At 35.3% G+C, this 26,511-nt stretch overlaps 1 protein-coding gene and 1 long non-coding RNA gene across 2 annotated transcripts in view; one reads left to right on the forward strand and one right to left on the reverse strand.

Moving 5' to 3' along the window:
* LOC128991708 (bumetanide-sensitive sodium-(potassium)-chloride cotransporter-like) overlaps window positions 1-26,511 on the reverse strand; it is a 51,600-nt gene that overhangs the window by 7,238 nt on the left and 17,851 nt on the right. Inside the window, exons 3-14 of the mRNA XM_054414830.1 lie at window positions 22,211-22,370; window positions 12,821-12,916; window positions 10,820-11,073; window positions 10,086-10,200; window positions 9,740-9,879; window positions 9,285-9,479; window positions 7,300-7,531; window positions 6,726-6,847; window positions 6,447-6,582; window positions 5,120-5,331; window positions 2,527-2,768; window positions 126-319 (exon numbers count right to left, since the gene is read on the reverse strand). Of these exons, the coding sequence (XP_054270805.1) occupies window positions 126-319; window positions 2,527-2,768; window positions 5,120-5,331; window positions 6,447-6,582; window positions 6,726-6,847; window positions 7,300-7,531; window positions 9,285-9,479; window positions 9,740-9,879; window positions 10,086-10,200; window positions 10,820-11,073; window positions 12,821-12,916; window positions 22,211-22,370 (2,098 nt within the window). The remainder of the gene's footprint in view (window positions 1-125; window positions 320-2,526; window positions 2,769-5,119; window positions 5,332-6,446; window positions 6,583-6,725; window positions 6,848-7,299; window positions 7,532-9,284; window positions 9,480-9,739; window positions 9,880-10,085; window positions 10,201-10,819; window positions 11,074-12,820; window positions 12,917-22,210; window positions 22,371-26,511) is intronic.
* LOC128991709 (uncharacterized) lies at window positions 15,677-18,205 on the forward strand. Its single transcript, XR_008490677.1, has 3 exons — window positions 15,677-15,897; window positions 17,541-17,652; window positions 18,054-18,205. It is a non-coding gene; the product is annotated as an uncharacterized LOC128991709 (long non-coding RNA).

Here is a 26,511-nt window from a genome sequence, read left to right on the forward strand (position 1 = left end):
TGCCGCATCGGGGCTACACCTGCCATTGATGGGGCCGCAGTGAACGTGTTAAATTATCTTATCTTATACCACAATGTTTTATTATTCTTTAAATGATCTCTTCTCTTACATAAAACATGTCTTACCCTGAGATAGATCTGAGTATGACTGGTCTCTTGTGATTGGTTCAGACGGTTGTTTGACAGGGCTGGACGCCGGGGATTCTGGGATTGCTCCGTTCAGCTCACAATGAGGAAACTCATCCGCAAGTATCTTGGAGTAATCCAGGCCTTCTTGCACTCGCAGAATAGCCACTGCGAGGTACAAGTCCAAAGCCTTACTGGAATATCATGCATAATTTGTTTGCTGCATTGACTACAGAAGTTGAGTGTATTTGACGTTTGTATCGACTAATTTCTTGTGGGATAAAGAGAGAATGTATTTTGACTGAATAAAGTGACACTGTTATAAACGGCCATGAGGCCTTACCTTTGTCTATATAGCCCATTTTCATTTAATACATTATAATAGGAAGTTTTTTCACAACACAAAAATATTACATGATGATTTAAAACTATGAGGAGGAGACACAAATTGGTTTTTGGCTCAGGTACAGTTTGAAAGTACAAAAATAGAGAAGTATTGTTTAAAATATGGAAATGTACCTTCTGACTATTTTTTTTTACAGTCTAACCTTGATATAACGAACCTCGATATAACAAATTCCTTGATATAACGAATTATTTTCAATCCCCTAGAAATCTCCATAAGACACAATGTATAATTTACCTCTACATAACGAACAGACCATAACAATGACCTTGATTTAACGAATTTTTTGTGATTTCGGTTAAAATAAGACACCTCAATATAGCAAATTTATCACTGTCAGAACCTCTACATTGCGAATTCAACCTCTACTTAACGAATTCTCTACGTATTTCCCTCAATATAACAAATCCCCCCTTATTGTTTTTGGAAAATCTGTTTCTTCAACAAATGAAATGGAAAAGTGACGTCATCGCTTGCGCTAACATTCGTCTGCTCCGTTTTACACATCTCTGTCTGCTGTCGCTGCGCGCTATGTTACATACTCAGGACTGATTTAACTTCAATAAGACATCTCAATATAACGAATTTATCACTGTCAGAACCTCTACATAACGAATTTAACCTCTACTTAATGAATTCTCTACGTATTTCCCTCGATATAACAAATCCCCCCCCCCTTATTGTTTTTGGAAAATCTGTTTCTTCAACAAATGAAATGGAAAGGTGACGTCATAGTTGATGATTATTATTGACATGCCTTCTGTTGTGATAAATCAGTTCTGTAGCCTACTGGCCTGTCACGAGCAGTAGCTTACAAAACTCTCTACTGTTTTGTTTTGTTCTTTATGTGGTTTATGACAATACAATAGAATGTTTGGTTAGGTTTTAGGTGGGTTAGAGTAAGCTGTGATTTTAAACTTAGAGTTCGTAACCTAGTACCAAGGTCAATGGCTAGAAATTTCATGATTGCGCAATACAGTAGACTCCCTCTTATCCGGACACCTTTTAACCGGACATCGGTTTAACCGGACTACACTCGGCGGAAATAATATCTCTTTAATAGGACAATTTTTATCAGCACACTGGTTTAACCGGACTAGATCGGCAGAAAGTGGGCAGTACTGAAACAACTGTTCTCGTGGGAAAGATTTGAGACCAGTGATCACGTGTCTAAATACAATGCTCTCATAAATTTAAGTTGAATATCACAGTAAACAGTCCGTTTTAACGAGTTTTTGGAGACGTCGGTTTAACCGGAAAACCCGTTATCCGGACAGGCCTCGATCCCGAGGAGTCCGGATAAGAGGGAGTCTACTGCATTAAAGATCCCTTCCCTTTATTATCTCGGAAAATTTAGGTTCTACTTTACAGTGTAAACACTGTACTGTAAAGTATTGTGGCCGATGCTACTTTAATTGCGTTTTAATGAGGTCAAATCCTGGCCTATGATGCTGGTTCTGAACCTCGGCTTAGCGAAATTCCTGCAAACCTAACCTCAATATAAAAAACCTTGTTTTAACGAAATCCTTGATATAACGAATATTCTGTTCGGTCCCTTCAGATTCGTTATACCGAGGTTGCACTTTATTTACGCTATGGCGGAGTTGTTTGTTTCATGAGAAGATAGGCTTGGTTTACAATGAACATGAGTTTAATCTTTTGTATGGTTGTCTAATATTGAGTGCAAGCAAGGAGTGGTAGTTTTGTGATGAAGTTATTTTACTTCCACCCATTCATTAATGTTCAGCTTGGTTTTCGGGTGGCGATTTGCAGTTGCCCTCATTGACATGTTCTTAAATGACGATAAATCATAGATCGCGTAGATGCAACTGTAAACAGACCTTCGTCCTCTTAATCATAAGCTGGCAGCAATTAAATACAGACCTCAAAACCTCTCACTGTAGAAACTAATCCTCAACCTCTCTCTCGCTACAGCGTAAATTCTACAAATGTAAATTACCATTCTTCACCCCATATAAATGTTTTCAAACTTACTGAACAGTGTTGAAATACATTGTGAGCTCAGTTCGGTCACACGTAGCCCAGTCAGACTTGTACCCAAGCAAGACGATGTTCGGTTTCAGTTTGCCGAGGCCACAAGCCGCCATGAGTGCTCGAGCTCCTTCTTGGAAGGCGCAGCCGTCGATCTGCGAGTAGAACGCTTTGATCTTGTGGCTCAGCAACCAGCTGCGAGCTTTGTGGGATAGCAACATCTGGACCTTCTGTGACACTGGAACCTGCAGATGTGAATGTGTTAGTTCCTATAATTGTCTTGAGACGTATCAGAGTACCATACAGTAAAACCCCATCTTTCCGGATCAATATAGGATAGGACAATACCCCTAATTAATAAAGAAAATCTAGATGTTGTTTAAAGGTTTATTGTGGACACTTTCCATCACCGTGGTAAAATACAATCCACATCGTTTCGGGATCTGAAATGATCCTGTCCTCAGGGGAAAAATCTTAACTAACACATTACAACTAACAATATACTTGACTGCTATTCTCTGTAGTGTATTCAAAATCATTTTCAAGAGTTGTTAGCCTCCGGACGTTACGTTTTGACATTCATAATGGCTTAAGTACCTGCATTCAGTAATCCAAATTACTGCTTGTGGCAACTACAGGGTGTTTATAAAAAACCTGATCGATTTTAACTTTGTCTCACTCATTCCGTGTTAGAGGTAGAAACCTCTAGTTTTCATTATTTGTTAGGGAAACTCAAAAAATTTTATAATCAGCTGTTTTTATTAGCAGTACCTTCTTACATTGTTGTGTGATAAACAAAAACAAATAAGTAACATTTTATGATGGATCCTCGAGTGAAGACGCAGTGTGTCGAGTGGTTAATAGAAACTAAGTCTCCTCTTGCTGTTCAGCGTAGATTTAGAAGGAGATTTAACGGAAATCCTCCTTCAAAGAACACGTTAAAAGCATGGTATGAGAAGTTCATGACCCGTGGGAGCATACATCACAGAAAAGGCAATGGTCGTCCAAGGATAAGTGAAGAAAATGTTCAAAGAATTCATCAATCATTTCTTAATAATCCGAGACAATCAACTAGATCTGCAGCTCGAGAGTTGAATGTTAAGCATTCCACTCTACACAAAGTGTTAAAAAGAGTTTTGCATTTTCGGTCTTATAAGTTACAGATAGTTCAAAAGATTACGCGACAAGACTGGGCCAGACGCAGAGAATTTGCAGTTACAATGCTTGACCGTTTAGAAACTGACAATAACTTCTTAAACCGGATATTTTTTTCTGATGAAGCTACGTTTCATGTATCAAGGAAGGTGAACAGACACAATGTCAGGATATGGGGATCTGAGAATCCTCATTTCACCAGGATCATACTAGGGATAGTGAGAAGGTGAATGTTTGGTGCGCCTTATCTTGCAACAGATTGATCAACCCTTTCTTTATTTTTGCCAAAATAAATATCAATGGGACCAGTTTCGTGGATATGTTGGAAAACTTTGCCATTCCACAGTTTGAAAGTGAGCAGCCGAACATGATGCTACAACTAGATGGCGCTCCACCTCATTGGAGACGGTTTGTTCGTGACTGTCTCGACGAACCTTTCCCAAATCGTTGGATTGGCCGTGACGGACCCATACCTTGGCCACCAAGGTCGCCAGACTAACCCCATGTGATTTTTTTGTTTGGGGGTTTGTAAAAGATCGTGTTTACTCCAACAAAGTCAACAGCCTGGAAGAAATTAAGCAAAAGATCAGAGAAGCATTTGATGAAATTGATGTTCCGATGATGCGGCGAGTTTGGGCAGATCTCGAACAGAGACTTGATTATTTAAGAGCTAATAATGGAAAACATGTAGAAATAAGATAGTGTGAATGTGTCATCGTAAACTTAAGAAAATTGTCTTTAATTTAACATTAATTTTAAAAAATTGTGATGAAAAATAAAAGAGCGATGACTGTTTAAAATCGATCAGTTTTTTTATAAACACCCTGTATAGTTTCGGTTCAGCTAGGATCCGTCTTCCGGCACAAGGTGTCGTTCAGGTTATTTACCTTCGTATGATAACCTGAACGACAACTTGTACGGCCTGAAGACGGTTCCTAGCTGAACCAAAAACTATAGTTGCCACAAGCAGCAGTTTGGATTACTGAATACAGGTACTTAAACCATTATAAATATTCCAAATCAGTCTGGATTTTGTGCATTGATAGTTGCAATGTGTTAGTTAAGTTTTTTCACCAGAGGACGGGATCAGAGATTGTTGGATCTTCCAAGAAAAAATCATACAGGACAGTAGCTCTAGGCAGATGACTCATAACCTGATAACTGACACGACACTATGATAGACTTATCACATGATGGACACAATTGGCAAACATTTTTATTGCAATAACTAATTTTTTCTGGCAGAAGCTGGAACAGTATTTTTTCTTCTTGAGTATGACCAGATAATTGACAGTCCGGTTGATAGGAGTTTGGATATTTAGAGCTCTACTTTGCGTCCAGTAGTACAAAGAGCTCCACAATGCCATGTAAATTTAAAAAAAATGTTTAGTAGAATGTTAAATAATTTTTCAGTAAAAAAAAACATTTTTGAACAACTTACTTTGATAATGTTAGCGCAAGCCAGCAAGGAGACATTCTTGGTGATGAGATGGGCGAAGTCAATGAGCGGAGGTCGAGTGCTCGGTAGTCCGCAGAACACTAGTATCTGAGGGCGGTAGTTCTTGACGTGATCCTCCACTCTGCTCAGCTGGTGTACCGAGGCTAGAGCGCTGTGGTAGATCTGGGCTTGTGTGCTTGAGCCCCAGTTGACGTCTGTCAAATTTCGATAATTTTACTGACACTTTTTATACCTAATTGATCAAATAATTTACTTTACCCATTTATAATTGATTTAGAAGAGTAAAATTAAAGGTTGATTTTTTGCTGTTTAATTGTTACGTATTGCATACAGCACAAATCAATTGGAAAGTAATATTATTTGAAAATATAAATAATTTAATATGATTATTCGTAAAAATAAATCAAATAATTTATGTCTAGAAAAGATCATGCTGCTTTAATTTAACATTGTTTAAATTGTTATTTAGTCTATAATGTCTTGTTTCTATTTTGTTATTGTTCTATTAAATTACATTGACAATGATAATTGTTTTTTATTTTAATTATTGCTATTGACAAAAGTTGTTCTGAAAAGCAGTTTTACTGAGAAACTCTTGATAAATAAAGGCATTTGTATTTCTAAACGACAGTTTTTAGGTGAGGTCAATAATTCAGTTTGATAAATATTTTTAGATATCACACAACTTATTTAAATCAGTCGTGGTTAGGAACAAATTACCTTAAAAACGCCACACGTTGATATTGGTGCGACGAAACGTCGGAGTTAGAGAACTTTAGTCTGATAGTTTATTTTCATTTTTGTATTTCATTAATATGTTTTTATGTGTGTGTGCGATGAACTTTAGTGACAAGGACTGTGTTCTCCTGATTTCAATAATGTGAGTGTTGCAAAATAATAGTTTTCGTTACTAGTCCCTAAAGAAGCTTTTTTGGGACGATATCGTGTTTAACTCGATTTAGTCACAAAAAAGCAGTTTAGGACGAGTTACAAACAATATTTTTCATTACATTGTCATATATTATAGCAGAAAATACCAAATATAGCCAAAACTATTTGATTAAAAAGGAACGTTTACTTTTTGTTATGTAAGAAACAAACAAAGTTTGTTTCTATTGTATATTGTTGAAGCATTTTAAAGGATCAGAACAGCTGATTTTTTTTGATAAGCTTTGACATAACCATATCATTTGAGTCCGTAAAATTGTATGCACTAGTCTGCAAAAAGCTATCGTTAGGGACTCAAAACGATCGATAAGACAGCTGTTTTTGAGACAGTGTAGTGGAAAATATTTTATTTTTATTTTACCTGGTTTTCTGTAAGCTACTAGAAGGTACAGCGTGAGCATGGCTGCGAAAGTAAAAAGGGCCATAGCCCAGGAGATTAGGAACATGACTACGCAGCACAACACAGAACCTAGCAGACTCAGCCAGCAATTGTAGTACTGCAACAGAAAAACAATTAAATGAAAATTTCGTTATAACTCAATTCAAAATATTAACTTCTTCAGAGATTACAGGTGAATTACTGGTTACTCATTTCCATTATGAAGATTTAAACTATTCATAGATATACAAATTATCCTACCTTAAATGTAGGTCTCCAACCAATTGGTTTTATAAGTGATGCATGGAATGTACTGAAGTTGATAAGTGCGTACGCAGCCAAAAAGAAGTTGGAAATCAACGGTGCAATTGCGTTGAGGTCACCTGAAAGTTTAACAAACTAGGATTAAAAGATAGGTATATTATATTTTTTCACAATATATTTAAATTAAAATGTACTTAGCTTGTGGACGAGTACACTACTATGTCAAAAGCCTTTTTAGTGTGTGTTTCTGAGTCCTAACTGCAGCAAAAGTATATTTTTTTAATACTCCACAACATTTAAAGATAATATATACTACTTTTAGGAAGATCCCGGATTCAATTTCATATGTAATCTCTTATGTTTTGTTTCTGTTATTATTTGCCTATTTTTACACTCTAAGATGGTTTCAGTTTGTACTATTCATCTTGCCGAAGAATTATTTCCTCTTAGTTTTGGTCTACTTTCTTTCTTATTTTGACAAAGTTTGAGGACTACTTAATATTTTCAAAATGCTATTAGATTCAGCTGGATATTTCAATTTCACTTTCCCACTTTACCAAGCAATACTTACCAACCAAGATCAAACATATGGCGATGAAAAACGTCAACACGTATCCTCGTATCGGCTCGTGGTTCTTGCCGTATCCCTTGCCGAAGAATTCTACGTACGGGTAGAGTTTGTCTTTGCACAGAGCCTGGAACACCTTTGGTGCCGAGACAAGACTTGCGAGGGCTGAGGAGAGAGTAGCCGCAAAACATCCGGCGAAGATGAGCGGACCGAACACGCTGACTAGCTCTACTACCTGAGAAAAATTTACCACATATTTATAATTGACTAGCTGTAACCCGCGGGCTTTGCCCCGTTTAACTTCTTAATTTTCAAGATTATCTCGTTCGCATGGCTCAATCACGTCCTGGTTGAAGTTTGTTCGCTACGCTCACTCACCTTTAGGTTGGAGCTCGTTCGCTACGCTCACTCACCTTTAGGTTGGAGCTCGTTCGCTGCGCTCACTTGCCTTCAGGTTAGCTCGTTCGCTACGCTAACTCGCCTCCAGGTTGAAGTTCGTTCGCTACGCTCACTCACCTTTTGGTTGCAAATTAGCTGTTGTCATAAATGTAAAAGAAATAATAGTGCTGCACCCTGTTGGTAATCCTTGTAACTTTAATGCTATTGAACATCATAGAACAGAACCAACTTGTTTAATTGAAACAGCTGTTAAGATTCAATAATTCCATTTCTCATAAGGTTAACATGGGAAACTCCAGAGCCACTGGGGCGGAGCCCGAAAGGATTTTTGAAATAAGAATATGCCTATATGTTAATCGGGAATGTGAGCTATCATCATGCCAATCCGACCAGTATTTTTCGAGTTTACTTTTCCCATACACACATACACACATACAGCAACCCCCTCTTTTTTATAATAGTATAGATAGATTGGATTACATACAACGCTGACACACAAAGTGTGTGGTGAACATGGGCGAAGGATGAATAATATGTGGATGAGATGACAGCTGTGCTACTGACTAAGATCTCATATTTCTTTAGTCAGGACCATTTAATATCCCAGAGGTCAAGGTCAAGAACAGCTGGGCCTTTATTTGTGAAACAGTTGACTGTAGATACAGTAAATCATGTATTTTCTATCACGGGGTCTTACAAGTTAAGGTAATTTTTTAGCATGTTATACACGTAGTAGTATGATACAGTAGACTTTTGAATTTCTAATGTTTCTCTATTTTCCAGCAATCTAAAGAACTATTAATTGTATACTATTTCCTGTTTTTTATCCTTCAATAAAAAATAAAAATACACCTTAAACAGTGACATTGTTTACTAAAAAAGAATGCAAAAGATAGTTCACAGGTGTGTCAGCGCCACATATAAATCTAATCTAATCTAAAAGATACATGAAACTAACGACTAAATTTACACTGCTGTACAATATCTGTTTGAAGTGCTATAGGGAATATGAGTGTCTGTAGGGTTTTGAAAAGAAGTCAGTGGAGCGGTTTTTAAAGAACTCTCTAATTATGCTTTCAGAAAAATTGTCTACAGGTGGAATTGTTTCAATATCTTTTGGGGGTCCCAAATAAGAGCTCTGTAAGATTCAGACGTGTGCTCAAGTCTTTTTAGTCCAAAAAGGTTTTTGCACTTTTTTCTCTTACAACTCCTTAATGACACCTCATATAGAAATTATTGTTTCGTTGTTTCTTGAAGTCATTTATACATCCATTTATATTTACATTGGTGTTGAATGTATTACATTGTCTGAGCCGCAGTAGCTTTTCAAAGTTGGGCTTTCTCAAACCATTATGGACAAAAAGTTGATTCTTTGTTCAGTTTCTGGCTTACATACTCCTTAACGGACGCATGGAACACAAAAATTAATTTTTATTTTGTTTGAAGAACAATAAATTCCTCAAATGCTTTTTAATTCTTCAAGATTGGCTTGGCCATTAAGCCGTTATTAATTTATAACCCTATATCAGGGGCAACTCGCATCTGTAAAAAAAAGTGAATATAAACATCCTTAAAAACGCACAACATACCTGGAAGTTGTTCTGAAGGCCGTAATCACATTTACGAGTAGCGCAGTCAGTGAAGTTACCAGCGAAGTATTCTTCTACTTTACCACTTGCGTCCCTCAATACTGAGGCTCCCATCATGAACGCCATTACAACGTACGACGTGGTTGTAATAACGATTGAGAGAATCGTTCCTTTGGGCAAAGCTCCAGTAGGATCCTGCACAGTGGAATGTAGAAGATAACACAGAAGCTCTGAAGAAATTCTTTTGTTTTTTCTCTGTGATACTTTGATGAATCGTTTAGGATAATTAATTTTGTTAACATATTCTCTAATTCATTTTTGTGGAAACAATCATAAGTATAATCACAGAATTTAGTTGAGGGGGAACACAGCCAAATAATGTTTTGAGATCTCTCTTTTTTAAGAAAACCTGGAACACTTGAATAAAGTTAGCTTAAACTAATTAATAAACTTACACGCAGATCCCCTGAAATGTTGGCACCAGCTAGAAACCCAGAAGCGGCCGGGAAAAATACAGCAAACACCGAGAAGAAATCATGATTTTCACCTTTGACTGGGCGGTAATCAGACATGAGGTTGTCTTTGACCAGTGAAACTGTGGAAAATAGTCATAATACATTAATTATATTGATTATTTAATTTACTACCATTAGTAATAATTGAAATAAACAATAGCTGGGCATTCGCTAATAGGTCATACAGTACTAATTATTTTTACAGTTAACTAGAAGTACCTTTAAAGTACTTCATTGAGAGTAATAAAATGCATTCTAATGGAACTTTGCATTGTTTATGTCTTACCACTTAAACCAAGGAATCCTTTAGCTTTGACCTCATCACTCTTTGGGCCGATGAAAGAGCCAATGAAGAAATCTGCAATTGCCAGCACTAGTATGACGAGAAGCCCCATCTGAGTCTGTAAATAGATATAGAATAAAATATGTTGCAATGAATTAGAAAGGTATAGAGTTGTAGATGGAAAACAATTATAGTACTATACGTTCATATTTTTAAACTCTATCTGTATATATGGTTTAACCCTAAATTTATTCTACACCTCATAAAAATTGAAGAACTCGTAGGTTTCTTGCATTTTCAAACCATAACCTTGAGTTAAGTGTTCAGAAGCAGCACTAATTGCCTGGGTACCCGAGTAGTTAAAGTGCTGATCCTCATATCTGAAGGTCGCTGGTTCAATCACAAGTAAAGTCGATTGTGAAGGCAAATGCCTTTTTGTCATTGGCTATAAAAAAATGATGCTATTCTACTAAAGCCAAAATTCAAGAAATTACTTCAATTTTATAAATTCAACAAAATAAGCCATTAAAAACCATCTCCAGTCCAATTACTCTATGGAATAGAAACATGGAAATGAGTAACAAAATTTAAAAAGTTGGTCATATTTGATAGTAAAATTCTTAGAAGGATTAGATGGGCTGGGCACGTTTTTGAAAAGGGTGGAAATTTAAAGTAGTAATGAGGATTGAGGAGCCCTGAAGGAAGACCAAGAGGAACGTCATGACAAAACTTCTTACCTTGGCTTCCCACTCCATGCCTATAACAACAATGCAGAGAAGAAGAAGAATAGTGACACACCCGATAATCCGCATGTCTTGCACACCTCCATCCACAATGGAAACCTCGTACATCCGAAGCAGATCCAGCAGTGACTCGCAGAAGCCCACAGTGTACATAGCACAAGCAACGGCATTGGCTAGCGAGAAGATAAGGCCGATAGAAGCTCCAAACTCTGGACCGAGAGATCTTGAGATCATGAAGTAAGTTCCACCTGAAATAAAACGTTAGGGTCAAATTTTAACTTGAAAACACAGTTTGTTAAAGGCTACTTCTGCTGTTTGACTTAGGGTGTGAACCACTGTCTGTCCCTTAAGCATACCCTGTTTGCCCTTTTTGTGGTCACCCAATCTTGTTCTCTTCAATTTGCCTGAATCAAGAGTTTTTTTTATGCCAGTTGCAGTATTAAAGGATTATAAGTAAGGAGAACAACTACAACTTTGATCTTAGCCAACAACAGGCCAAAGAAGCGAATCTGCAGAGGCAGAGATTAAACCTGGTGTAAGAGGAAGTATGCAGGTGAAATAGAAATGGAAAATTGCAAGTCACGTGTTGATGAATTGTTCACTCCAGGAGGCAAATGGGAGAGAACTGAAGGACGTTCTAGATAGGAAAGGTCTAATGTGGAGAAAAGAAAACTTAATGAGGGACAAGGAAACAATTGAGACGTTTAGGAAAAAGTAGCTAGGTAAACAGAAAGAAGCAGGGATACATACTGGCTAGTGGCTCAAGCTCAGAACTTTAAAAAAGGAATGAGAATTTCCCCATGAAGGGGAGAGGAAATCTCAATGATCCCCTATTGCTGAGGATTTGTAGGGGAAAGGGAGACGTTATGTTAGGGTTTTGGGACCCAGAATGTGTTTGGAAGATAATTGAAAATGGCCAAAGCCCAAAAAGAAACAAGATTTTTTTACAGAAAGCGAGCTGACAAACAAGTCCCTGACTTAAACCAGGCTTTGGCACCAGCTCGTCCCCAACCACCAGTTCAAAACTGTCTCCCTCAGGAAGAAAGTAATAAGAAATCCAAAAAATTACGTTTACGAAAAGTTTATATACTTGAAGACTATTGCTTTGCAGTTCAATATGATTGGACTTCTTCCTGAGAAATTTTCCAAGCTAATTCCAGGTGGTATGAGCCTTAATGGAAGCAGAGGAAATGACCCAATGGAAATGATCCAATGTAATGATTGCCGAGATTTAAACACAGGATACAGCACGACTTGCAGTACTGTAGCATGTAGTTGGCGAGTTACAAAATATGAATCACATTATCAGTGATTTCCTTCACTAGAATTTCATGGAAGATTGAATGTTTAAATTAGGGAGGTTGAATTGCAGTGGCTTTTATTAGATTTGGATTTCTGAAGAGAATCCTCATGTTTTAATTGATGAATGTGGGTGCAAAATGTGTCCTTTACAATCCTAGGTATATACATTTTATAACTGTCTGGAAAGCAATGTATTAATAGATTTCACCTTCAAATCTGAAGGTTGCTGATTTAAAGCCCTAAGCAGGATCAATTCTGGTTGCAGATGCCATTTATTGGGATATATAATGATGCTATCTAACAATAAAACCATTATAACCTTAGAAAGTAACTAAACCAGGGTTGGACGTTACCTTAACCCAAAACTTCCAAAAAACACAAATACCGCCACCACAGCAAACCTGCAGACTGAGCAAATTTCCAATTGCCTTGGTCCCGGGTCTAAGTCTTACCATGAGACCTATACGGTAGGTAATAGCTTACTCCCTATGTGGGGAATTCACTAAAAACAACAAATAAGTTTCTATGTCTTTGATTTGTCTCTGGTGGTTGGTTGGAACCACCATGTGATATACATATTAATCATGTCCAAACAAACGTAATTATTTCCAAAAAATTCCGATTAGTTACTGAGTGGTTTTAACATGATCTTTACTTTTATTTTTTCAGATTAATATGTAAAATGATCCGTACCTCCTTTGATCAAGCCGTTGGTGCAGATGGCAGACATAGACAGAGAAGTGATGCCAGTCACGACAGTCGTGGAGAGGATCAGAAATATGCCTTCAACTGAAACACAAAATTATAGGTGGGAATTAGTGGTAATTTTTACCACAGAAAACGTACTACTATAACCCAGAATGCCAACCGCATGGTAAAAAGCATTAAGCGTTTTGAGAGAGAATTGCCTGTCAATCCGTAGGCAGCGCCACCAGCGTTGCCATGCACTCAGCAATTTACCGGTAATTATATATAAATCTATAAAAAATTTAAAAATAATGATATAAAGAAACTGTTTACCTTAAAATGTAGTAGATGAACTCCTCTTCAAATACTAATATCACTTATATTTTTTTTTATTATACAAACTATTTTTAAATTTAACGCAAAAAGTTGCTTTTTTCACCGTTGTTAAATTAGCGTTAGTTTCAATAATAATCACTTATCACTATATATTTACAATATTTACACTGTTAAGATGGGTGTTTTACCCTATTTTTCATTTCTTGACATTATGAATACTCTTGATTATGAATAATGTAAAAATAAGGCAAAAATGTTAAAAAAACACATAAAAGAAGGCAAAAACAGGGGAAAAACGTGTGTGTTCAAGTCACCCCAAAAACATGAAAATATGTTGACTTTACTTTGAAAATTTTTTGTGGTCTTATCTGCAATGATAAGAGAGTGTAATTTGAAAGTTTGTTATCAGGAAGGACTAAATATGTGTCTGATATGACAAAATTCATTTTTTAACATGTCAATTGGTCAGGCCAGATAAAAGTTTTGGGGTAAGAAATTTTCTCAAAAACCGGAACTTGCGTTTTTTTATATATTTTTTTAAGGATGTAAATAGTTTCAACCTTATCCCTAAATGCATAGATGAATAACCTATAATTTAAACCAATTGCGGTAAATGTTGTTCGATCATATTTTTTGCAATAACTCCGATAAAAATTAAGATAAAAACTGTTTAAAAATACTTTTTGAGAGCTGTTTTATGCTGTGTTCATGTCACCCCTATCAGCTGTTGATATCTTGTTACACATTAAAGTCCCATGTTAAAATATATGCTGTATTCAAGTCACCCCAGCCCCGGGGTGACTTGGTACACCATATTTTTTTTCCCAAAATTTTAAAACAAAAATTAAAAATGTAATTGTTCCATTTTTGTGTAGTCTAAGTTAAGACCCTTCAAAAACAATTTTTTAATCCAAATTATCTTAACTACTTTTCTAAGTATATATAAGAGAAGGTCAAGAGTGTGTTCAAGTCACCCCGGTTTACGGTATGTAAATATTGAGCTATGATTTTGGGCAAGAGGTTGTGAAGGGAGCCTTGGCCTGTTACAATGTTCTAGGATACGTAATTAAGTGAGATTATATGGACTATTTACAACCAAATTTAATTGAAAAATTCATTAGAAGTTACGTAGAAATGTGTGATTTTCACTTCAACTTATGCAAAAATCTTCATGGGGGGTACTCCATAACCCCCAGACCCCCCGGTTAGTCTGGCGCCACTGTCGCCCAGTGGAAATCCCTTAAAATATGCTCTGAATCCGCTACAGGAAATATCCCTAGTGAAAAAAATTTTCTGGTCCAGGTTCTGGCCAGTACTGTCACAGAACTGACCAGTTCTGCCACAGGACTGACAAGTACTGGCCAGGTTCTGGGCGAGACTGGCCAGGTTCTGGGCGATACTGGCCAGGTTCTGGGCGATACTGGCCAGGTTCTGGGCGATACTGGCCAGGTTCTGGAATGATACTGGACAGGTTCTGGAGGGTACTGGGCTGATACTGGCCAGGTTCTGGCGAGTACTGGGCTGATACTGGCCAGGTTCTGGCGAGTACTGGGCTGATATTGAAGTTTGTATCTTTATTTTAATGGGTCTGGTTTTACTTGATAGTTTTAGTGACTTATGCCCAGTACATTTTTGTATTATTATGGCAATAAAACTATATTCTGATTCTGATACTGGCCAGGTTTTTGCTGGTACTGGATGATACTGGCAGTGTTCTTGGCTGATAATGGCCTCTGGTCCAGAATTCAGACACAATTATATGTGTTTGTTGTTTTTTTACAAGTTATTCACTTTGGTAAATTGGAGATTACTGATAACGATTAACTTATACATAATGAATGAGCAAATCTGTACAGAGCTACAGACCACAAGTGTTGTCCGATTGTGATGAAATTCAGCAAGTAATAAGTACCAAACCATGGGTTTTCAAAGTTTTAACTTTTTTGAAATTTTGTTTTTTAATGGTGATTTTTCCATAAAACCCCATGAAATAATAGCAAAATCTTATTTAAAAAAATTGGCCAAAAATTTTTAATAAATAATAAGTATGTTAGAGCCCTTTAAATTCTGAAAAAAATTTTACAACGCCTATTACTGTAAAATTGTGGTTTAAAAGCTACTGTAACTGATATGTTATTTTATATATAATAGAGGAAAACTGTGTTTTTTAACCTATATTAATCAAAATTAGTATATTTTGGTCCTTATAATTTAAATTTAAATGGTGCAACCTCTCAGTGTTGTGAAAATTAGGGTTTATATTTTTTGCAACTTTTGTGATTTTTTCCTGTAAAATATTAAAGTTACTACAGTACTACCACATACCCATACATAGGACAAGTATGTGTCCTAGAATAATTATCTCTACAACCAAAACTTATTGTTTTGAAAAATTGAGCAAGATTAAAATTTAAAAGAATTTTCGCGCCAGACTGAGAGCTGAGAGCTAATGACAGGGTCCAGTGCAGTCCGTGGCAGAGGAGGGGAGGGGACTGATTTTTCTGTTCCAACTCCAACTGTCAAAAGATCGGCGTCGCCATCTTTGCTTGGCTGTTGTGCCTAACCTCTTGACTTTGCAAAAGTATAACTTAGTCCTTTCAATTTAAAATTAAAATGTAATAGTGTATAATCGTATCCATATTATATTAGTAGCCTAAGATTTTTGTTGTTAGGTAGTTTACCTTCAGTTTTTTTGTTTTCTTTCACCAAAGAATATCGTTATTGAAGAGGCTGTCTCCCAAACCAAGGTAAGGAATTCAAAATAACATTAGGCCTACTTTAGTTATTAAGTTTCAATGTGAGTTACACATCAAAAATTAGGTTCGATAAAAATTCTGCAACATCTAGTCTTTCTTTAAACTGATTATAGTTAGGTTAAGATATAAACCGGTAGTTAAGTTAGAAAACTAACCTAAATGAGTTAGCCAGGCTTTGGCTTACGGTTATAAGTTTTTAGACTAGGCCTACCTAACAAATTTGCATTGGATTTAATCTTAGTACATTTGTTAGTAGGCCTATAGCCTTGATGGGGCTTTCTTTGAAAGTTTGGTTTTTACTTGAACGGAGTCCTAATGTTTTACTGCATGTCCTAATGCGATATCACTTTTTAACCTTACTTAGGTGAATCATTGGCCACAGTTTCAAATCTGCAACTTTTAATAACCTATATAGGAATATACCTAACTTAGCCTACTACAATCATTTTCTTAAACCTATGCAGTCAGCCTTAGTCAAAGCCTAGATTAAAAGTTAGGTTACAAGTTAAATATCTTAAATTAGTCTACCGTAACTCAATTGTTAGGCCCTACACCTAAATAATTCTTACACCCTTAAAGGATAGTTGATTTCATAAAATAAATTCCTTAGGCATAAGTTAAAAATAGGCTACCGGTACTGCTAGGTAGGGTAGGATGAAAATAAAATCGAGCCAAGCGCAGTAAATTAAACTTAGGCTAGGGAGCATTAGCTAACCAAAAATAACTTCCAACAAACCGAAAATGTACTCCTATCTAACGTATTCGACCAATTCCTAGAATAACTTAATTTGTTATTTACTGTCACACTATGGATGAGGCCTATTTTATGTTATAATTAAGTTATTGGTAACATTTCTCGACTGATAACTTACCAATAATTTATTCATACGGTATTGACAGTGACAGCCAGTTTGTTCTAATTTACCTTAACTTTGCGACATTTCACATATCCTAGGTTAAGTTAAGTATAAGTAAATATAAGTTAAGTTCTAGCTAACCAATTTGCGTCAAAATCTGTTACGTTTCTTCAGTGGTATGGATTTTTCTAGGCCTGTTTACTTCTTAACTGAAAGTAAGTTAGGCTAGAACAAATTTTATGTTGTTAATAAATGTATGTAGCCTACATAGCTTGGTTATTGTATCCATACTTTTGAAATTTGTGATAATTGAATGGGAATCGGCTGCGGCACATTTTATGTGCGTGGGTTATGCTTGTCGAAGCACCTTATTGCACCATGCCAAGTTTTGTGAACTGTACCCTATTTAAGCATGAGTAGATCTGGGAAAACTTTATTATGGTTGATTTTTAGGCCCTTTTACAGCATTGAGAAATATATTAAGCTGATTTTGATTCAATCAAATTTATTTATTCCCAACGGCAAATCACCGTTACATGAGATTGCAAAAGAATAAAGTTAAAAAAGTGTGCATGAAGTTCTTGTCAAAGGTTTAATTTCTTTTTGTCTGTCTTCCCCATTTAAAGTTTTGAATCTAGAAACTCGCTGATGGAACCTTTTCAAGCTGAAACCTTTTTCAAAGTTTTGGTGGTTTTGAGATTAGATTTTGACACGTTACTAGTGCTACATAGCCTACTTTACTATTAATAATAGCAAACTTCTTGTTATTTCTTACAGAAGCTGTTTTTCAACCAGTTTCCAGAGGCCAAAGAAAAAGAAACATCGAGACGGTGATAAAAGATTGGCTAAGACCGTCATGAAATTGAATTGTTAGCAAGTAGGAAGGAAGGTAATTTGATACCTAATGATTGATTAATAGATGATGTCAGTCACCATCAAAGCAAAATGTAAAAACTTAGCCTAATGTTTCATTTGCCTTACAGAGTTGATGCTTGATTTATTTGCACATAGCCTATCTCTCTAAGATATCAAAACTAATAGGTAGGCCTATAGACAAACAAATTAAAACCAACACTTTTTTTATTGGAAACTGCAACATTTTCTCAACCAAAGCAAAATGATATGTTTAAGGAGTTAATGGCAAAAAAGGGCTCAGTAAATTGAAAGAAGCCAGGTGTTCTGATTCTGCTTTAGAATAAGAAATCTGTTCATGAGTCATCTCTTAAAAATTTACATCCAACACCAGTTGAATATATTCAATGTTAATAATATAATGTTACTTTTTTTCAGGAGAGAAACGACTGAGGAGGACGAAGACTGCATCCCATAAATGGCTCATGGACTCAATCTTTAGATAATCTTTATGTCTTTAAAATTCATTATTATTTATAAGTGCAAAGATCTAATGTAATATTTTTAAATACATACATGTTGGAGTATAATGCTGAATATTGATTAAGGCCTACACATTTGCTAATGAGGTAATTTTTCAAATACCTATGGATAAACATTAACAAAATTAAATATTTTGTAATGGATGATCAATTTAACAGCAGTATTACCTTGCTGACTAAAATAGAAGAAAATTCACAAATAATAATTCTTTTACCAACAAAGGAGCTAGTAGACCTAATAATCCTGTGTTAAATTGTGCATTGTCTTTTGATTTTGTCACTAAGGTAGGCTTAAGATTGATAGGCCTACATAAAAAATCGATAAAATGCTGGCCTAAAGCCATCTTTACAAACAGTTTCAATAGAAATTAGTTAATTTAACAATCAATATTGTTATATTTTAAAAAGTTAATTAACCTCAATTAAAAATTGTGTACCTATCAATCCGTAAAGTTGTCTGATATTAGGTATGATTGAGATTCATGTTAATATTAGACATGTAATATTAGATACATTCATGGTAATATTAGATATGTATTTGGTTATTTTCATTTTGTTTGACGGTTTGAATAGCACGGAAATAACAAAAAAGTTTTTTTTTTGTTAGGTATAACAGTGTCTATTGTAATTGAGTACCTTATCTTACATAAACTGCAGGGGTCCTCAACCATTTCAGTAAGAAGTAATCATGCTCATCAATAACCATGGTTTAGGCCTACTGTATATAAAATTAATGAGTCTTCCATTGATTTCAGTAAGTAGAAAAGAGTGGAAATTGTGATAAGATAATGGCAGTATTTGTCTGATTGGAAAGTGTAAGTCAAGAGTGTGACCCTTTACAATCATTTTCTACAAAAGAGTTATATAAATGGAAATAACAAACAATCGTCATGTACCAATAATGTAAAAATATCAGCATACAAATTTAATTTTTTGGAAAACCCGTCGATAAATTCCTTTCCCTCATGTAAAAAGGTAAATATTTTTAACGAGTTATTCACGTAAAATACAAAAAACTATGGATACAAAAACGTTACTGTATTTTAATTTGAGAAAATGTGAAAGACGTGATCAAATACTAACACAATTATGTTTTTTGACATCATTCTCATGTAAAAGTGGGTCGTCTTCGCAAGCTCAAACAACCAATACATTCTGGAACAGTAAACCTACTGGCCAGGTTCTGAACCAGTACTGGCCAGGTTCTGGAACAGTTACTGGCCAGGTTCTGGACCAGTACTGGCCAGGTTCTGGAACAGTACTGGCCAGGTTCTGGAACAGTACTGGCCAGGTTCTGGAACAGTACTGGCCAGGTTCTGGACCAGTACTGGCCAGGTTCTGGAACAGTTACTGGCCAGGTTCTGGAGCAGTACTGACCAGGTTCTGGAACAGTACTGGCCAGGTTCTGGAACAGTACTGGCCAGGTTCTGGAACAGTACTGACCAGGTTCTGAACCAGTACTGGCCAGGTTCTGGAACAGTACTGACCAGGTTCTGGAACAGTACTGGCCAGGTTCTGGAACAGTACTGGCCAGGTTCTGGAACAGTACTGGCCAGGTTCTGGAACAGTACTGGCCAGGTTCTGGAACAGTACTGGCCAGGTTCTGGAACAGTACTGGCCAGGTTCTGGAACAGTACTGGCCAGGTTCTGGTTCTGGCCCAGGTTCCTGCCAATTCTGGAACCTGGGCCAGAACCTGGCCAGTAACTGGATTTTTTTCACTAGGGATCAAAGGAAATATCTGACGATTTCACTAGATCTGCTAATTCAGTGATCAAAGGTTATGAAGGTAAAAAATTCCATAACCATAATGATTGAGAAGTAATGCTCATTTAGTTATGACTAGCAGCAAAACCCGAAGCATTTATTTCTAGGAGTATTTTAAGAACAAGACATATAAAATAACTAAAATAAAAATGGAGTTATGTAACATCATTTTTGCTGAAGTCCTAACACAATTGTAATCATTTTTGATTTGTGATTCAGCAACGTGCTTCAGGTACGTCCGATCTTAGTAATCAATAGCTCAAAAATGAAAGCTGGTATTTCACTGAAGTTTCTAAGACAAAAAAATATAAGATAATGTAATTAGAACTGGTGAAATACATCTTTAATTTAGGTAAAAATAAAAAAAATAATTTATGTTTTTATGTCGAGTAATACAGTAGATAAATGAATGGTGATACTTGATGGTGAATCTGTGCATGTATACCTTTAATTTAAGACCAAAATTATGAAACCCGGTTGGGTAGAAGAGTCAAACGAATTTGGAAAAGAAAAGCCAAATTTAACTCCCATAAGAAATGGACAGGGAGGAAGTTGCTTTCGTGCATAGCTCAAAATATACGTTAGATAAATTAATGCCGATGCTTAATGGCAAATCTGTGCGTGCATACCTTTAATTTAAGACCAAAATTATGAAAGTTGGTCAGGTAGAAGAGCAGAACCGACTCGGAAAAGAAAGCCCAATAATTTTTAATATAATATGTAGATGTGTTCTTTAAATCACAAATTCTATCTAGCCTTTTCAATGACCATAGAACTTTCTTCTGCAGTAGGTGCTTTAACAATTATTGTAAAGTTTCAAATAGGTGATTATGATATCTCTTACGTCATTCTAAGACTCTCTGAATGATTCTGATAGAACTGATCATAATCCAGCAACAATGCTATCATTCAACACCCATAATTCAGTAATTGTTGCCTTAAGACGCACAATCATGCATGATCAATCCGTACATGTAAGTACAGTAAAGTGCAAGATGGACAGGTTTTCCATCTCGGCACATTCAAAATTTCAATGGATTTGTACCGCTTTTACTTAAAAGTGTTTGAATTTACTTAATTAAAAATTTCACTGGCATTGACACAAACAAAAAAAGAAACAATTTGATTAAATCCAATTTAATCACTTAATATTATGTTTTAATGTTAGGATGTAAATGTGTGTGCTTACAATATTATTAAAATATTTTTGCCATTTGAACTATTAGAAAGTGTTTTAGTACTGCTGACCATCGTTACACGTTAGTCTTGTATCCAAAGTAAATAGTACTAATGTTTTTCATGAAAAACACTTTAATCACAATGAAATTCCTCCTCACAGCTGCAAAACACTTGTACCACATTAGCATTGAAGCTATCTTCCACTGATCAGTGGTTATCCATCTCTTTCCCACCATTATCTGTCTTTCTCATTCTGAAAATGAGAGGTGTGGGTAGCAATAATTAAACCCTAATTACATATCTCTCTTCCAACTCTCCTTCACTGAATGACAGTACTCCAGACAGAAGCCAATGACCTAATGGTACTGTTGAACAATTAATATCCAAACTGAGAGTGACATTATTTTATTTCTAATGTGAGAGCGAATAAATATTGTTAGACAAAACTTTTGTCATTTGAATCTCTCTTATTTTCTATAGTAGTAGGAAGGTACTAAGTTTTTACTATATTGAGAGAAGTAGGCATTCCTTTCCCATGTTATATTGGTAGCGAGTTTTAGAATAATGTGAACGTAGGATTTACAGACAGACTGCACTGATGGCGATTACCAATTTCTGTAGAGTGTGATAACATTTTAATAAAACCAAACCAAACTGAAATTATTACAACTTGTTGTAAACTACATATTCTATGTCACATCCAACAATCGAAGTATAAAAAAAGTTGAACAGTTAGTAGCTGAGTAGCTCTAATTTGGCAACAGCTGATATAGTCTTCTTCAGTATCCAAAATTCAATTATCTAAACCAACATATAATAAAATATAATTTCCTTGAAATCCAAACAGATCTCCTCAAATTTCTAGTTGGGATCCAAGTTATCACTTTAGATGTTTTCATTTGCAATTTAGAAAGTAAATACACTGGAACCTCAATAACAAGACACTTGATAACAAGTGTCATTTTCAAATCACCAAGAATTTATTTTACCCTTAATCGTTATTTCAAACCTCTGTAAGAACTCAACCTTGATAACAAGACTCATTTAATAATCCCATGACAGTCTTGTTATCAAGGTCCTACTCTATAAACTGTTCTCGAGGTACTCACGTATGCCGGCCTGACCAACTACCCAGGAGAGACGGAGGAACAGCATCACACCCCAGATGTTGAGGAGGTTCCTCACCAGGACTCCTTTGATCCATCCGAACTTGATGGCCGCTTCACTCTCAGCAACTTGCGTCTTCCCATTCATCTGGATCACTGTGGCCTGTCGGAATAAATAGCTGTAAGCATTAACAGATAACACTATTGTATACGCAACGATAAGCGTAAAATAGAGATAAAGTGATCAGCTGGTTTGTGAATATTTACAGAAAATTATCAGCATTGGCATATTTTTTAGTAGAAAACACTGTTTTGTAACAGAATTTAATGGCAAAATCTATCTGGCTATCTGTTAAGTCGTTTGAAAGTATATATTTCCAAATAAATTATCGCAGACATTTCCCACCTTTGATTAGCCTAAAACAAATTTTTTGACAGTTCGGGATCTGGATTCTGATTCCTTCCTCAGGTAAGGAAATACTGGAAATATTACAAGATTAGTAGTATTAGTATGCAATCCCCGACAAAGCGAGCGAGCTGGCGTAGTGGTTAGAGCGCGGGACTTCAGTCCCTGAGGTACCGGGTTCGATCCCCGCCAAGTCACCAATGGATTTTATCTAAGTGATAATGCCGCAACCCCTAGGTCTAGCCTACAGTAATGTGAAAAACAATCCCAGGCTCGTGCCTAGTGTCCTAGGACAAAAAAATCCCCGACAAAGCTGGGTAATCACTAAAGAAAACCACAGATGTACCAAAATGTTGTGGTATCTTATTTTTTACTTATAAAAATAATAATAATATAACTTTTGTTATAAGTATATAATATAAAATAATAACAATATATCCTAAAATAGCATCACCAAAAGTATTTGTAATCACTGTATTTGAGAAAAAAGTTCAAGTGAGTTTACGCATATTATGGTTAGAATTTTTAATATAAAATATTTCTAATGTTCACATAACATTAAATAATGTTATACATAAACTCAAATCATTGTACTTTTTAACTTAAACTATCACTGCTTTTCAATTAAATATTTGTGTCTGGAGCAATGTGTTTTATTTTTGGACATACCTGTTTACTAAATTAGTTGGACTTGCTAAAGAGTTTTTTTTTTTTTGCAAATTGCCAACCTCATATTTAATTTACGTGGTCATAAAATTTACTATAATGGTTTTATCCACCCTTTTTTAAGATACCTAGTTTTTTTTTATTATTGGTCTGGAATATTTTAATTTAAAACGTTTTTTAGCAGAATTTTTTCATATCACCTACAATGTACGCAACACGAGAATGAATGGAAAATGCTATAATTTCCTTTATTATTTCTTGCAACGCTGCATGAGAGGGTTCATACAAGCAGGTCATCAAAGTTAACAATGATGACACAAGTAAGTGTTGCACCCAGCAGATGATGTAAGCAAACAATAGTACTTGAATCCAGTCACCACAATGAGAATGAGGGCCAAGGTCAGGGAAGGTGTCTGCCTTTGAATTATGATTGGGAAACTCTTAAGAAAGTGTGAAGCACCTTTGGCTCGTCTTCTTGACTGTTAGTTTCAAGCATAGACAAAAAGAATTAAATCTAGACCTTCAGCCGTGCTGCGATTACCATGGTTACCATAGGTTCTGCACAGCGTAACTACATGGCGCTCCCAGCGGTGTGCGCCAGAACCTTTGGTAACCGCAGCACAGCTGACAGTCTATATTTAATTCTTTTTGTCTATGGTTTCAGGGCATGAAAATCTAGATTCAAATATTTATAACGAAACACAGGTAAAGCCATCGAAAATATGAAAGTATGAATATAATATTTGTGTCTTTGTTTGATGGTAAATCATGTGAATGAAAGCTTAAACAAATGTTACTGAATATTGCAGAAATAGGGCTGATATAAAGTTTTTAATGTTAGCCTATGTATTAAGGTGAGTATGAATTTGTGTATACCTTTTTGGTGTTTTACCATTTTTATTCGTTTTTACTAGTTGTGACGATTTTTATTTCAATTACCGGTAATGCTCGTGTCCGTGTGTCTAAGTACTATAAGTGAATCGGCGACTTTCTGATAAAATGATCAAGACATTCTTTGTCTCCTGAAGATGACTTCTTGAAATTACATAAGGCTGTTTTTATATTAGACTATCTGTTAATTTTTGGGTACACTTCCATATCTGTTGGCACAAACAACTGAATGAGTAATATTGATTATTCGATTGTTTAGTTCGATATATCGTTTGGTTAGTTAGGCTAGGTTAACCTTACCTAACTAACCAAACGATATATCGAACAATCGATATATGGATCGATATTTTCATTCGGTTGTTTGTGCCAACAGATATGGAAGTGTACCCTAATTTTTAGCTTTGTTGGTAAAAAAAATAGCAGAACTACTGTATACTCTGTACTGTAGTGTATACTACTGCATACTACTGTATCTATCTACTGTATACTTTATACTCATTCGCTATGCAAAATTTGCAATAGATAAACATAAAATCTAAAGTTTTAGATTTTAATTACATTTATAGAGGTTACGAGCTGTAAGGCCTACCCGTTCTACAAACGGGATCATGTAGCTGAAACCTTCTTATAATCAGAACAGCAGTTTGTTTGTATATTTATAGTGTGTATTTTTCCAGATATGCAGGCAAAACTCCGTATACAGCACTGTTTCAGGGTCTGCTCAACGATATAAACCCGGCTATTAAAACTCAAGTACAAATTGACACACACATACAGAATCTCCAGTTAGCGACCTGAATGATGCCTAGAAATTTTCATTTAGAGTTTCACATTATTGAACTGGTGATTAATAAAACCCGTTATGTAAGGTACAACTTTTTAAATTTAACTTGGTTTTGGATTTTCTTACAAAACGTGATTGGAAATGGTTGCAGTATTTGTAAACAACATTTAATGTAAACATATCGAGTGACAGCTAGAAAAAAGTAATCTTTATCCAAACAGCTGTTTCATAGATGTCGTTTCTCCAAACAGATGAGTGCTTCATTAATGACGTATGGTAAAAATTAAAAGAAAACTTGACAAAAATCGCACAAAGTTGGGGTTTTGAACGTCCGTTATTATGTTTCAAAAGCAGTGAGGTCATATTTAAATGGCTAAAGACATTCTCGCCAATCCAGTGAATACAAAAAGACTTTTTGAATCCCGATCGATTGCTCTCGTTTTTCAGGAGCAGGCCGCGAAAAATGTCTTCACTGGGCCCTGACAGACAGACAGAAATTGAGATGATACTTGTTTCGGCTTCTTTAATGTATGAAACGTAAAAATAACCAAAATTATATAATTCTGAGAAATGTACAGACAAAACTCTAATTTTATTTGTATAGATAATAATCAACTTACTATTTAAACAAAAAAATATATAACAACTAGCTGATCTAAAATATGTTTTATTTTACTTTGTTGCTTAGTCATCATTTTGAAGTCATTTAATTGGTGTTACTGTAGAAAAAAGCAAAATTTGACTAACCTACACTATTTTCGTAAATCTATTATCTACATAGAATAAACAAATGTTTGACATTTTATCACAAAATTGCTTATTTAATATCTCTCAATACATAGCCGATTGATTGTTTACTTGTTCAGTACCTCATACCCTTTATAGTTCATAATAAATTTTAAACAATATGGAGTCTGTTGAAGACGAAATAGCCCACATTGTTTTATTTGCTATACGACAAACTTGTCATGTATTGATAGTGTTGTCTGAATCATTACAATTTACATCCGCTTGACTAAAACTGAAGGAAAAGTAACTAATAAATAATACTCACCAAACGTCCCAAAGATAAACATATTCCATTAAAATTCTTTTTTTTTACATTGCCAAGACAGGGAAAAGTATATATTCTTCTTGCTACTGTTATAGTACGGTAAACAAATTGTCAATTCATATTTTTACTTTGAAAGTATTACAAAACCATAATAGTATATTTCATCACTAGGTCGTAAAGTGACTTGCCTTGTGAACTATATTTTTCGTAATATTTCACCATTATTTAAATAAACTATGTTACAAAACTAAAATATTTGTCATTTAACCTCTAAAAACTACTTCTAGCTTGTTTTCAATTTAATTTGATAATTGAGACCAGCTTTTTTAGTAAGAAATGCAATAATTGTTTCATCGATTACGATTGTATTAGTGTACATTATACTATCGATATGTCGAACTACAATAAGGCAACAATAAGCTACAATCGAGTAGAAAACCGAAACATACTTTCAATACATGCAATTGTTTACAATCGAAAATTATAACTAAGTTCTATATTTG

Source organism: Macrosteles quadrilineatus, unplaced genomic scaffold (genome assembly GCF_028750875.1).
Source record: "Macrosteles quadrilineatus isolate MER2022 unplaced genomic scaffold, UCM_ALF_1.0 Scaffold_4__1_contigs__length_99947679, whole genome shotgun sequence".
NCBI classification, from domain to species: Eukaryota; Metazoa; Arthropoda; class Insecta; order Hemiptera; family Cicadellidae; genus Macrosteles; species Macrosteles quadrilineatus.